Genomic DNA, 14,917 nt, shown 5'->3' on the forward strand with positions numbered 1-14,917 from the left:
GAAGAGGCGGCCCACCTTGAGCGCTGGAAGGCGCACTTGCTCACCGAGGGGGTCGACGGTGAGCGGCAGATGCAAATATGAGCAGATGTTGCGCCGTGACGAGGAGGCTCTGCGGCTTGAGGAGGAGGAGGAGCGCGCTCGCCTCGCCGCTATGCTGTTGCTGCAGCAGACGCCGGAGAAGGCTGCCCTGGCGGCCTATCAAGCCGCGTTCGGTTGGGCTGGGCCTCCCCCGTCTTCATTGACCTCACCGGCGGCGAGGACGACGACGACAAGGGCAAGGCAGTTTACTAGGGCAGCGTGCAGACGGTTTATTAGTTTTCTTAATTTTGTAGTTGTTTAAGTGGACTTTGGCCGGCGTTTGACCGGCCATTTATGTATAATTACATTTAATTAGTCAGTTTCGGCCACGTCGGCATAAATGGGTCGGCCTTTCGTTGAGCGCACCTGCCGACCCAAATGAAAAATTGGACGCGCACGTTCGTTTGACCGACCCAAACCGACGAAAAGCGGACAAAGCGCCCGGCCGTTTGGGTGGGCGGGTTGGAGTTGCCCTAAGGGCATGTCTGTAATGCACGCCACATGAGATTTTTGTTGAGGTGGAGGGAAGAGAAAGAAACAGCCCGTCTAGAATTAAAGACCGTCTATTACCGTAAAAATCTCCACCTAACGACGTGCTTTCTCCCGTCGTACGAGGGGTGTCTATAACAAACCGTTTCACTCTTTGAAAAAAAAAATCAATTTTCTGTTTCCTAACCCCCTCACATGGGGGCACGGGCCTGCCACCGCTCAGTTTGTTACAGACGAGCTTATAGACTGTGCGTTGTACGGCATGTCGATAATACAACTTACTAGTTGAATGCTCGTGCGTTGCCACGGGCTAATAAATGAACCTATCATATATTCTTAGGCTTCAAGTTCAACATATTATCGATGCCCCTAATCTATGAACAGCAAAAAATAATCTATTATGAGGCCCTCGATCGCCTTCAGCTCTTCAGCCATTACATCGCCGCTATGCTACATTGTCAAAATACTCGAAACCTGTATGTATTTTCTTTGAGCTCTGCTATAGTCATTCCCATCGTCCATAACTTCGGATGGCTTGTAGCATTTACCATCCGCTCCTTCCCTACAATTCTGATAGATCCAACATTTCCTCAAAGGAAAACAGTATGGATGGGCGATCGATCCAATCGCTTCATGGCGCGCTTCCCCCTAGTGAATTGTTGCTCGCAATCCCTAGTTAATTGCCCACGTGTTGCAACAAAGCTATGAATAGGTAGTTGTTAAATCGTGGCAAACATATATCTCTAGGATACTCATGCACATTAAGCAGTATTGTCGATTTTACTACTGTTATATCACTCTTCTTCTTCTCCACCCATTATCTATGCCTCCCCGGTCCTAGCTCATTGTCAGTGTGAATGGCTTATCCGGATCAAAACCTCCAAACCTTTCATGCCCACACTATGAATTCTTAGGGTATTCTTTTTTAATTTTTTCTTATATAAGAATCCTCAAACAATAATATTATTGTACAAGTAATTAGCGTATCCTTTTCAAAATAAGTAATTAGCATACCCACAAACTCCACTATGCGCGCACACCACCACTACGACCATGCCCTCCCCCGTCTCGCCTCCATGATGTACGTCCTATCCCACTTTCCCTTTATTCTTGCCATGACTCCGGCGATGCCCCGCTGGCCAAGGCCGTCGCAGCCACCACATGCACGGGCAGTTGCATCTGCCACCATCTTCACTTGGGTGCCCTGCATCTTCTCCACGCGCACTGTCCTCCACGGACGTCGGTTTAGTCTTTGATGCGAAGGCCGCGACCTCTCCCACCATCCCTATCTTTGAAGGGGTCACACTGGTTGGTACCATCTATGTCATCACATGTGAAGAGGGTTCTGTCCGTCACAATATAGCCGAGGTCGCCTCCACCTTGCGTCTCAACCTCATCCACCTCGCACAACCATCTAGGCCATCGTGAAGTTTGCTCCCGCACCCCAACCAGCAGTTTGTGCCCATAACTTTCTTTTACATGTTTGCACTACTTCCAACATTTCGTTCCAATTGTTAGTCATCAAAGGGAAATTGCATAGTGCACATGACCATGTGTGATAAAACATACTCCATACTGCACATGAACTATGAAAGGGAGTACTACACTTGTCACTACGTAGATAGAGCAACATGACAAAAATTGCATTATACAACCATATCCTTAGAGCAGTCTGCACGTAGTGTGACCTTGGGATCGCGGTGGCTGTTGTCGACCCCGTACCTGGCACAGGAGCCGGTGCACATGTCCTTGCGGTGGCGCATGATCTGCTTCTCATCCTTGCCGATGCAATCGTCCAGGTCCAGCTCCCGGCATCTAGAAGGCTTCACACAGAAATTGCAATATGGGCATACAACTTGTCCCGGCTTTTTGTAGAAAAAAAGAGGAAGCATTCAGTACTTTACTAACATGCTATTGATTGGCAAGACAACTTCGCATGCTCTGTATTAAATGTGATGCTTTTTTCGTAATATGTAAAGGCATGTATTGCCCAGCTCCCGTTGCAATTAGAAAGCCATTACAAGCCAAATCACAAATGAATGGAGGGTCAGGCCACGTTCAAACATTACTAATCCTATCAGCCTTCCAAAAGGAAGTGCACGCATCAGCTAGTCAAAAGCAGTAGAACAGAGGATGTAACAAGGAAATTATGTTTGGTTTTATGAAATGTGACAAACCTGCATCTCTATCAGTCAGAAGGTTTTTCTTAATTGGTTGGCCTCGTCCAGAACCTGAAAGAAATATATTTACCAAGGGTCCATCGTACTGCAACCATATAGCATATACATAACAAGAAATAGTACTCTATTTACTTTAAGACTCCCATGTAGTTGTTCTGCAGGAAAATCTGTAGGAAATCAGTTTGAGGTATGATGCGAGAGCTTCGTGTTTGCTTTGTGTTTTACGCTGCATGTTTACTTCTCATACCTTGTAATGCTACTACCCTTGAGCAACCAAGTATCACTAAAGCAAACTGATATTTAACATACACCAAGTAAAAGGTCTGCGATAAATAATGTAATTAAGCGATGTGCAATTTAGGGACGAGTTAAGCAGCCGATCGAGTGGTAGAATGTGCAAATTGTCACATAAGTAAATTTTGCATAGGAGCTTTGTTAATTTTAGTGTAACAGGTTATGTTGATGTAATTCAGCAAGAAGGTGTGTTGTGCAGAACTACAGATACACCATTAAAGAAAAGACAAAATTCTATAACACCTACTTAGTGCATGAAATTAGCCACTACACTATAAATTGGATACATTCATTAGCAGGATAACACAACGGGAAGTACGTCTCATCGTAATGGGAAGTGCAAGAACCTAAGCATCTGAACTGACATATTGAGCGATAAAAGTCTTGTTATGAGTACAGATTGTACTTTCAAATTAGGCATGCAGATCAGCAAATTTTATGATCTAGCTATCACCTTTGCTATACAAAAATGTTATCCATGGATACTAAGGTACAGGGTAAAATTATTTAACACTAAGATGGCAAGAAAAGAAACAATACATTGTCCATTTTTTTCTCTAATCTATGCAACCATCAGAATGTCACGGATTATAGGCCAAGTAAAGTTCTGAAGTAGCATTATCAGATCTCTTGTCCAAGTGGCTGATCAAGAACATTTATCTTCAGTAGTATTAGATAGATATTACCAGCCAACAATCTACCACCGATACATCTCTCCTTTGCTGAAGACATCTCGGCATGCAAACCTGAAGAATTCTATTAAAACTGAACATGCATAAATACTACGACTATCCGAAAAATAGTAATATTACACAGGAAGAGTAGAATAACTCATAGTAATATAAAATGATTTGCTAGCTACTATGAGAATGATGAGTTATTTGCAGCACTGCATCTTCTCCTGAACATTTCTATTTCTTTAATACAGTAAAGTATAGAAGTCAAAAGTATAAAACATAAAACCTATACAGGTACATATGTCTCAACATTGAGTTCAATAAGATGAGATTAATCCTTGTGCTTCCATCAAAGTAATTCGTAGGATCCACACAGATCAAAATTTATAGTAAAACTTTCATTGTTCTTCAGGACCAAGAAGCTCATGCCTAGCATATACTACTACTTAACAAGAACAGCAGGTCACTTCAGACAAGGATGAATAAAAGAAACAGGAAAGATAGAGCGAGAGGGGGGATGCGAACCTTGCTGCTGGAGGGATGGTTCCGGACTTCCGGTCAAGGTCAATGGAGCTTGCTAGCATCATCGTCGGAGAAATATGTAAGGTTCGTTACCCACGTAGTTTGTGTGTTCGATTGGTTTCGCTCATTAAAGAGCCTGCAGAATGGAGTGGGAGGATAGGGTGTTTGTTACCGGACGGGACATGGCGAGAGGTGACGTCGGTGTTCGTCCTTACCTTTGTTAAAGAACATGCAGAGTGCGGTGTGGGCGCCGGCACAGAGAGCAGCGCCCACGCCGAGAGCGGCGGCAGGACGACGTCGACCAAAAAATTCAGACGAGCTAGCGATGAGCACGCGCTGTTCTTGTCTGACGCGGCGTCGACACCCATACCGTACTCGCCGGAGATGAGACGGGTGATGGAGATCGAGTAACCAACCCCATCGAGACAGGCGAGGCCGTCGACGCAGGGAGGGCGAGGTTTAAGTCAAGGGACTCCTCGACCCCGTTGACGCGACTGAAGCCATCGTCTATCCATGGGCGGCGCTTGAGCGGTAGGAAGGAGGTGAGACTTGCAGATCCATGAACGCCCGCATGAGCGCTGCCCCGGCGCGGGAGCGAAGAGGATGAGTCGGCCCACGGCCGTGGGAGCAGCGCGCGCGTGGAGGAGGAAGACCGAGTTGATCTAGGAGGGAAATCCTGTGAGCGGCCGTCGGCCAGTAGCGCAATGGAGAACGGCTGCTACGGCGGTGGGGGATTTTTCTCGGGCGAGATGGGATGGGAGGAGCGATGGGGTGGTTTGGTGAGGAGAGTTGGGGACGTGGGTGCCTGGTCGTGGGTTTTTTTTTACCGAGGTTGTTTTCCTTTTTCTTTTGATCGGGAAAGTGGGAATGGGACGCTGGTAGAACAAAGGGATGTGAGGAGGTGGTCAAACCATCACGACGTTCGATTCTTCTTTAATAGTAGGGAAGATATGATATGGCAAAGTATTACAGACAACCTTTGTCTAAACAATTGTACATGCCCGGGCATGTACAGTAAGGTTGACTCAGCCATCTCTAAGAAAGCCCATGTAGGATATTTGATTGCGTGGTGGGAAAAATGATGAGAGAGAAAGCGTCCGTGTGTAAAATTATCGATCGTCTAATCACATAAGAATCGGTGCTTAACGACGACCTTCGCCCCGTTGTACGAAGGGGTGTCTGCATTGCATCGGGCAGTTTTCCCTCCAGGATTAGTCAAACGAACCCATGATTTTAGAGCATGGTTAATAATATAGCCAGCTGTTGGCTATATGATGTTGCCACGTCATATATAGCCAGCTGCTGGTAAGTACAATAGCTATATATAAATATGTATTACTTTGTTGATACATGGCCCACCTTGCTCTCTCACAAAGTGCCTAGAGCACGTGCTGCAGCCCGCTGTTAACTAGTAGCCCGCTTCTCTTCTCTATCCTTTTCTCTCTCTTCCAACTAAGCAAAAATATAATATTTAATGTTTTACAGCCCGCCTACATCACCCTATTATACTTGCTCTTAGAGCCTATATGGACAGCTAAATAGACAATGCATTGTAAAAGGTGTTTGTAGCACAGTCTATATCTGACATGGACAGGGGCTATAGACAGGAGCTGTCTAGACATTGCACATGGTGAGTTAATATACAGCTTACGTGGGGGCCTCGGTGGTTGTGAAGACATCGAAACAGCAAATGCTGTGGTCTCTTTTTCTTGTTACATGAATGCCGAGGACCAGTGTACTGCTGGAGCTGGAGGAGCTCCGTCCGCTCAGCGTCGTCCACATACTACTACTAGTCTACTAGCAGAGGCCAGCGGAAGGCAGCGAGGAGGAGAAGAAAGGCGGCAGGATAAACAAGGTAAGAATCGCGAGAGAAAAATCTAAGCATCGTACTCCCTGTCCCAGAATCACTCTCCGGGATGCCTTCTTTCGATTCAGTTGTCGATGGGGATGGGGATGGGGAGGGGATGAGGGGTCATTCTTTCAGAAAATCCTCTTTCTCCTGTTCCTCTGCTAGTGCTAAATAGGAGTAGTAGTAACTCGACATCGTGTTCCCCTTTATTAGTAACGTGTTCAACTGTTTGTGCGTGGAGAGATGGGGGAGGGTGACGGCGACGTTGTGATGCATGCCGGTGGCCAGCGCGACGGCCATGGTGGCCCCGCCGTGTCTGCACTGCACGCCCTCTCGATGGGTTCGAGGGAGCGCCCCGACACGCCGGAGAATCGGCCGCCGGCGGGGTGCTTGATGCCGGAGAATCGGGGTTTTTTGCAGGTCACCACCTCGAGCCGTCAGTTGGCAGCGGGGAGGCCCCATGGGCCATGGGGAAAACGATAGGAGGCGGCGTGAGGTTCTTCCTGGAGAAATCTTCCCTTTTTTCTCTTGTTCATTCATTCATTCAATCCATCGCGAATCCTCTTCTCATCGATTAGTTGTGGCTTGAATCGAAGTTCCTTTCTTTAATTTTAAACTAAAAATAAAAAAGAATAAACATCTCCCTAAACAAACCCTAGCCACCACACAGATCTCCTCCTCGCTGGCGGATCCAGTCGGTCGCCCTGGCCTCCGTGGCCTGTTTTCGGTCGACAGGAGGCGGAGGAGACCATGAATCTTAGTGTCCTCGTGTGGCCTCTGTCTAGTTGTTCAGGTTTTAGTGTCCTCATGTCGTTTGTTCGGGCAATGGATGCGTCGGCACGGTGGATCTGGCCCTTCCATGTTGCGGTGACGCTGGTTCTAGCGTCGCCGCATAGCATAGCGCGTAAATATTATTGTCTACAGATCCCAATCCGTCGGGTTGTGGGGGGGAGTTGTCAAACCACAATGCTTATGCGTTGGTTTGTGGTGGCTTCGGTGGTCTCGCCAATAAGATCCTGCGTCGGTGCTTTCGGCGTTGATGTGGGATTGGGTCACCATGTTTTGTCTTTGCCTTTATTGAATTCATTCATGCTCCAGCCAACTCATCCAAAAGTAGGCTTATTTAGTCACTAGACGTGGGATATATTTAGGCCACATAATCATTTTTTTAATATTGTGTTAGCAGAGGCCAGAGTACATGAAATTGGCTCAACTGCAACTCTAATTGTTCATGACTTGATGTTCTCTTACCACCTATCACTGTAAATTAATTTTACACTGCAGAGGGGCTGCTAAACGGATGGGCATGTCTTTTGGAAGCTGCAAGCTGCCGGATGAGCAATACTACAAGCATTTGGATGATGAAAAGAAGCATTTCTTGGTGCTTATGTTGGGTGATTTCGAAGATTCGATGGTAACCCTCTTACCTATGTGTTTTTTAAGACCAATGATGTTTCTACTTATCTACTAGTACTTCAGATTCTGCCTTGCAGCCAATTCCTTTGACGGGCAGACTATTCAGTTAGTTTACACGAATTTCCACATTGTTTTTTGGGGCAATTACAAGTAAGATCCAGAGTCATTACCCTTGTTTTTTCTAAGATTAAGATACCGGTCAGGTAAGAGAAAGGCAAAGATGAAATTCCTCGATTATAACTAGTGTCATTTGGATTTTGCGCATAGACTTTCCATCCAAAAAATCTATTTTTCAGCAGATTTTGTTATAAAGGTAATATATTGATATCAAGATTTTTCTTCTGCAGATAATCCCAGAAGAAGTTGTGCGGCGTTTGAAAGGTGAGATCCCAGGAGAGATCAAGCTGGAAACCCGAAATGGTTACAGTCACACTATTGTGGTTGCCAAGAACCAAGAAAAGCTTGTCCTTACAGTGGGTTGGCGGCAATTCATCGAAAACTATGATCTACAGATTGGTGATTCCTTAATGTTCAGATACAAAGGGACCTCTCAGTTTAATGTCATGATCTTTGACAAGCTTGGTCGTGAAAAAGCATTATCGGTTGTTCTCGATCCTTTTTTGCATCGGGTCCAAGACAGGCGCAACGAGGCACATGAAATCGGGTTAGATATTAAACTTTATTATTCACTGCTTCATTTCCTGGTACCAAATTTCACTTGAAATAGATTTTGCACCGCAGGTCTTCTAAAAAGATGGATGTGCCTTGGGAAAGATGCAAGAGCCGGACTGAATATCACTACGCAAACTTGGATGATGAGAAGAAATATTTCTTGGTGCATATGATGGGCGTTTTTCAACATGAGATGGTAAATTTATATTCAAATACAGTAACACCCTTTTATCAGTTACTTTGTTGTTTTTCTGTATACCAATGATTTTTGTACTTTCTAATTTAAATTATATGGAGATATATATTGCTTCAGAGACAACTATATGTAGTCTTTGCAACTTTTGGTCATGTCTCATGTTAATGTGATGCCTGGATTGAATCCAGCGTGGTAGCACATTTAGTGATGTTTGTTCACAAAAAGTGTCCTCATAGTTGAAAGTAAATATATGCTTTTGGCATTCACATTGTTACTATGATACTAGTCTTCTTTATTTCCCTTGGTATATCAGATGTATTGAACAGACAAATTTGCTTTGATTATAGAAAGTATCTTTTTTTATCCTGTTTACGGTCCATTTCTCACACAAAAATATCGATTGTTTCTATCCAGATCATCCCAGAAGAATTTCTTCAGCGTTTCAAGGGCGAATTCCCAAGAGAGATGATACTTGAAACACAAAACTGCCGCAGTTACGTAATTGGAGTTGCCAAGAACAATGGAAATCTTGTCCTTACAGTGGGATGGGGGAAATTTGTTGGGACGTTTGGTCTAGAGATGGGTGACACCATAGTATTCAGATACATTGGGAACTCTCGGTTTAATGTCATAATCTTTGATGAACTTGGCTGTGAGAAGGTATCATCAGTTTTTGTGGATCCTTCTCCGCCTCCTGTGCAAGAAAAGCGAACAAGTGCTACTGATACTGTGAAAAGTTCTCATTTTCGTCCTCAGACCATAGAAACGCAGCCATTTAGCATAGGGAAAGGGATGCGAATGGAGTCACCACGCCTCCAAATGGAAATGGACAAGTCATGGGAAGACAACAACACCGTTTTAAGTGTTTCCTCCCACGAGTCATCAGGTCTCAGCCCCGCGTGTCAAGACAACAACATCGTGATAAGTATTTACCCTTGCAAATCATTCTCATATTTGTATTGCTTATACTTAGTTTTTCTGTTTTCTTTGCACAGGAGATCCTGTCTACTATGAAGAAGAATGTGGGGTACGTGAAGTGCCTGGTTCCGATTTCAAAGTCAGGAAGAAGAAGGCCAGGCTATCTTCAAATCAGAAGGAGCAGTTGAAGGATGGTTACTTTATCAGCCACAAGACCAAACTAACTTCAACTCAGAAGGAAATGGTGAAGCAGATGGTCCAATCCATATACTCAGAGATCCCCATCTTCGTTGCTGTGATGAGCAAGTGCAACGTTGTTGTAGAATTCTATCTGGTTAGTTCCATTTTTTTAATGTGTGTTCTGCACCGATCATGTAGGTGCCTGAGTAAACTGTAAAGTGCAGCTTATGGAATATTAATGAAAACACTATCTGATAATGTAAATTCATAACCAGTCATCTTTGAATTTAAATATAGGCAGTTTCCTAGTATCATACAAATTTAGGAAGCAATTTAACATGTTATTTTCACAGTGTTTTCTTGCATTATCTACTAACTCTTTTGTTCACTGTAAACAGACTTTTCCTAGACACTACGCTAAGAAATATCTCACAGAGGAGCCACACATGTGTCTTCAGCGGCAGGGCCGGAAGTGGGAGGCACGGTATTGTGAATACAATGGCGGGAAAAAGCTCACTATTGGATGGAAACAGTTTGTAAAAGACAACAAGCTGAAGATGGGTGATATCTGCCTCTTTAAACTGTTGAGCAATGAGAGAACCATGAAGGTCTATATCATCAGTGAAAACGTTGCCAATTATCGGGCAGGTCTCCAGAATGACGCTGACCGGGAAGCGGTGTTCCGGAGAGGGGCTCATGATGCGGATGGAGCGCGTGATCCCGACTCAAGGTTCCTTCGCACAACTAAAACTGAAGCTATGGAAGATGATGTTGTTTTCAAAACTGAAGACGGTGCCTGATCGCCCAAGGAAAAAAGCCTGGTGTCTGAACCAAGCGTAGCTGCTGTTTTTCCGCTCTGGGGAAAACGAGCGGTCGTGTCGATCATAAGGCCTCGGTTGCGTTTTAGAAACTTGAAACTGTTCTGGTGCTCCATCCTGCTCCTTAATTTGTTCGTTTTCTTCACAGGCTAGCCGCGCACGCGGCCTGGAACTCCTCTAGCTGTAGTTTTAGCTGTGTTCTAGTTTCCTTTTGCGCCCCTGGATGCTGCTTTTGAGGTCGTGGGTTATTTCATTATCGTGGTGATACTGGAATCCAATCCTTCGTGGCCCTTTGGGGAAAAAATGGACGCCAAGTGATCGAGATGTCATGTTACCGTATTCCCTGACGGAGGTAAGACTGGTAATGCTTTCATGTTTGTGGTACTGCTGATTCGTGAATCGCTATTGATGGTGATATGATAGTGCTTTTGTGTTAATTACTGAATTGCCAGTGAAGTTTACTGCTCTGTCTTTCAAGGACTAGAAGTTGCCGCGTGCCTTGCCACACCGCTTTTCATCCATGGGTCAGTTTTTTCTGTGGTCGTACCATGGCTTTTTTTTTTTGGAATCGATGGTCGTACCATGGCTGGTCGTTGGGTTATGGTCTTATGGACTTTAATTATACTGCAAAACGGCCGTGCATTGCAATGGGAGAAAAAAATATATAATATGAATTTTAATTATACCAGCAAAACGGCTCATACATTGCAATGGAAGAAAAAAAAAATCATAATCTCCAAAGGCCATGACCGCATTTTGCTACATCACTGAGATACACCATCACTCTCATTGTCATGATATCGTGAATATTTTTTGAAAATCATGGACATTTTCTAAAACTTGTGAACATATTTCGCAAATTCTTGAACATTTTTACAGATTTCAAATATTTTTTAAAATCCTGAACATTTTGAATTCATGAACACTTTATACTATTTGCAAAAAATTAAAATTATGAACATTTTCTAAAACATTTTTCTTGAGTAGGCAAACATTTCTAGAATCGACGAACATTTTTTTGAAATTGGTGGAATATATGAAAAAAATAGAAATCCCGAGCATTTATGAATTATTAAATATTTTATTTCAAAAATCACATTTTTTAAAATTTTGGAACATTTTTGAAGTCCCAAATTATTTAAAGTGAAAAAAAGGAAGACAGAAAAGGGAAAATGAAAAATAAACAATGGAATTTAAAAAATAGGCTGCCCGGACATGGCCGGCCCAAATAGGCGCGTTGTGTCTTCTCCCAGCGTGCGGAGCGCAGTATAGAAGGTTCCTACTTCATTGGCCGGCCCAGCCAGGATTCCCCTGTGTGAATGTTTTTTTATTACTTATAGGTACACCTAAAAGAACTTATAGGTGGCGTCAGTGGGTGATATGTTGCAATTTTGGGGCAATATCGATGAGGTACCGTCAGAAGTAATAGCTCCTTTATTATTAGGTATAAATTATTATACTAGTAGAACGCCCGTGCGTTACCACGGGTCAATAAATGAATCTATCACGAGCCACTCAACTTCCGCTCTTCGATCATTGTGTTATTACTTCGTTATGTTGTCACCTTACTTTAAATTCATATGGTATTCCCTCCAAGTCTATCAAAATGTTGAGTCTCGTCATCCCTAAGAGCATCTACAGCCAGACGTCCCAAACCCGTATCAAATTCCCGGGCGGACGAACCGGTCACAAAGACTCGACTCACCCGGGCGCCTCAAACCGGCCTCAAACGCCCGGACTTTTCGGCGTCCCTCATATCCAGCCCAAATATTCACTGTGTATTTTAAAAATGATGTTCAAGGTGCATTTTACAGTTGTCCAACATTTATTAAAAAATGTTCCACATGTATCTAAATTTTTTCAATCCGTATATGAAAGATGTACAACGTGTATTAAAAATAGTCTACATGTATTTCAGAAATCAGAAAAGGAAATAAACTAGCAGGAAAAAGAAAACAAAAAAAAAACAAAGAAAAACCGATAGAGAAAAACACAAAAAAGAAAAACAACAACAACATAGAACCTTCCCAAAACCTGCCAAAACCGGGTTGTAGGTTTCAGGAACCGATCCTATAGGCTTCCCAAAACCGATTGGTACACCTTGTTGGGTTGGCCCACTTCATCGATCGCTTGGGGCGAGCATTGCTATTTGGCACCTTTAGCGGGCAAATCCTAAACGGCACCCGTTGTGCCCGTTTCTTCGCTGTGCGCAAACGGGCGCATACCCGCCGTGCCGGGCTGGGCCGGCCCATTTCTACTTTTTTTTCTATTAAAACTGCATCAAATCAAAAAAAGATGGATGCGATTGTTCAAACCTGGGACGTCTCGTCTGAGAATGCATCGATCTTACCAATTGGTAGCGAGCCACTTTGGTGTCTGTAATCCTCTTTCCCGTCTTTTACTTTTACTTCGGGTCGCTAGATTTTCTTCTTCTTCTTTTTTCTGTTTTTTAATTCCTTTTTCTTTTTTTCGTAAATGTGCGTTTTTTTGCAAATTCGATGAACCTTTTCGAATTCAATGGAATTTTTATCAAAATCGATGAACTCTTTTTTCAAACTCAATTATTTAAAAAAAAAATCACCGAACACTTTTCAAAATTGATGAATTTTTTCCCCAGTTGATCAACTCTTTCAAGATCGATAAACTCTTTTCAAAATCAATGAACTATTTTTCAAAACCGATGAACTATATTTTCAAAATTGATGAACTTTTTTCAAAATCGATGAACTCTTTTCAAAATCGTCAAACCTTTTTCAAATCGATGAACCCTTTTTCCAAAACCGATGAACTTTTTTCAAAATCGATGAACTTTTTTGACAAAATCGTGAACGCGTTTTCAAAGTCGATGAACTTTTTTTGAAATTGATGAACTTTTTTCAAACTCGTGAACTTTTTTTCAAAATCGTGAACTTTTTTTCAAAGTCGATGAACTTTTTTCAAAATCGATGAACTTTTTTAAAAACGTGAAATGTTTTTTCAAAATCGATGAAATTTTTACGCAACATGATCTTTTTTCCAAAACCAATGAACTTTTCTGTAATTCATGACATTTTTCCCAAATGTTTTCAAATAATTTTAAAAAAAGGTGCTACAGTAAATGTTTACATGTGTGCTAATAAGTTGCCCGGCGACAGATGTACTTTAAATATTCGCCCTGGATTTTGGTTAGTAGTGTGGTGAAGTGTACTTGGTTAGCCCTTCTCTTTCGCAACTGTATGGCGCGAGTTCGATCCTCTTGGGGAACCTTTTAAGGCTGTTTTAGCTCGCAAACGACCTCTCTATCCACCGACTTTTTTCTGGGCCGGCCCAGTTCACATCCGCATGGGCGCCCGAACTTCCAACTGGCGCTAAAGGCGCCCGTTAGGAGCTCCCCTAAACGCCCGATTAGTTATTCAAGCAATCGGGCACATACCCCCTCTCCCCAAGCGCGTCGCACTGGGCCGGCCCATCTTCATTTTTTATTCAGTTTTTAACGCCAAAAAACTTCATGGCAGGTGTGTTTCAAACCTGCGACCTCCTAGTCTAACAGTAACGGAATTTGTTCAGTTCTACACTTTTGCTTATTTTCTTCTCTGTTCTTTTGTTTCTTTTTTCGTGTTTCTTTTTTATTGGAACGATTTTGTTCGTTTTTTTTCCTAAACTGATTTTTTTTTCAAAATTGATGAAATTTTCCATATTTTTTAAACTTTTGTAAAAAACAATGAACTTTTTTTGGAAAATGATGAACTTTTTAAAAAAAATTGAAAATCAATGAACTTTTTTTTCCAAAATTGATGAACTGTTTGTGAAATTCGGTGAACTTTTTTTTGAGAATCAATGGACTTTCTTTCAGAGTTGATGAACTTTTTTTTCCAGATTTTATGAACATTTTTTAAAATAGATGAACTTTTCCCAATTTTTATGAACTTTTTGAATTCGTGAACTTTTTTGAATACATGAATTTATTTTCTAAGTCTGTCGACTTTCAAATTTTGTTCACATTTTTTCAAAAGAAATCACGTTTTTGTAAAATGTTTTCAAATAAATAAAAAATCTACGTAGCGTGCCAACAGTTTTTTGTTGTTATATCGTGTCGCCCTAGATTATTTCACAAGGGCCAAGTTGCCCTAGTGGTTACCTAATCATGGACGGGGTGTAAGAAGCGCGAGTTCGATTCCACATCACGATGATATTTCAGAGTAAATTTTTCGCGCTATATAAATACATTGCAGTGTTGTGCGTTCGTGGCCCGGCCCACCAGGATATATCAGATCTGGTTGACAGGTATGTTTGCTGGCGCAGCTTAGGATTGCTCTGTTGTTTGGGCAGGTTCCCATTGCCGGATCTCGTAGGCGGTGACTGCCCACCGGACGGCGACCCCGTCCAAACTCTGGTCTTCACGGCCTCCGACTCCGAGTGGCATTGGTGATGTGGGAGATGCAGCACTGACAGTCCAACTAGACCCGAACAGCACCTGCGATGGCTTTGAGCTTGTCAGCACCGGACTCGGAACAGTCAACTGGCAAAGACGATCCGCAGGCGCCGGGCTGGACAGAGAGAGGTATGCGGACTTCATGAAGCTTTCACTGTGGGGCTGCGGCTAATTGCCCCTTGATTTCTCAGAGTGCTAGACAAAAATAATTGTGCTG

At 43.0% G+C, this 14,917-nt stretch overlaps 1 protein-coding gene and 1 long non-coding RNA gene across 8 annotated transcripts; one reads left to right on the forward strand and one right to left on the reverse strand.

Moving 5' to 3' along the window:
• Positions 1-2,300: 2,300 nt before the first annotated feature.
• LOC109772529 (uncharacterized) lies at positions 2,301-4,728 on the reverse strand. 2 transcript variants are annotated; one of them, XR_012183300.1, is made up of 5 exons: positions 4,456-4,728; positions 4,244-4,376; positions 3,728-3,797; positions 2,745-2,798; positions 2,301-2,432 (listed from the first exon to the last, which is right to left on the reverse strand). It is a non-coding gene; the product is annotated as an uncharacterized lncRNA (long non-coding RNA). The 2 variants fall into 2 exon arrangements; XR_012183301.1 differs by lacking the exon at positions 4,456-4,728 and having other exon boundaries at positions 3,728-3,787; positions 4,244-4,437.
• Positions 4,729-5,899: 1,171 nt separating this feature from the next.
• LOC109772527 (putative B3 domain-containing protein Os08g0325100) lies at positions 5,900-10,726 on the forward strand. Of its 6 annotated transcripts, none has more exons than XM_040391019.3 (8): positions 5,991-6,095; positions 7,374-7,503; positions 7,569-7,655; positions 7,853-8,169; positions 8,247-8,373; positions 8,788-9,298; positions 9,369-9,625; positions 9,870-10,726. In XM_040391019.3, exons 4-8 carry the CDS (start codon positions 8,033-8,035, stop codon positions 10,269-10,271), a joined length of 1,434 nt encoding a protein of 477 aa, XP_040246953.1. In that variant the 5' UTR covers positions 5,991-6,095; positions 7,374-7,503; positions 7,569-7,655; positions 7,853-8,032; the 3' UTR covers positions 10,272-10,726. The 6 variants fall into 6 exon arrangements, with proteins under 6 accessions (XP_040246952.1, XP_073354420.1, XP_040246953.1 ...); XM_073498320.1 differs by having other exon boundaries at positions 5,994-6,095; positions 8,788-9,259; XM_040391018.1 differs by lacking the exon at positions 7,569-7,655 and having other exon boundaries at positions 5,900-6,095.
• Positions 10,727-14,917: the final 4,191 nt, after the last annotated feature.

Source organism: Aegilops tauschii, chromosome 5, assembly GCF_002575655.3.
Source record: "Aegilops tauschii subsp. strangulata cultivar AL8/78 chromosome 5, Aet v6.0, whole genome shotgun sequence".
NCBI classification, from domain to species: Eukaryota; Viridiplantae; Streptophyta; class Magnoliopsida; order Poales; family Poaceae; genus Aegilops; species Aegilops tauschii.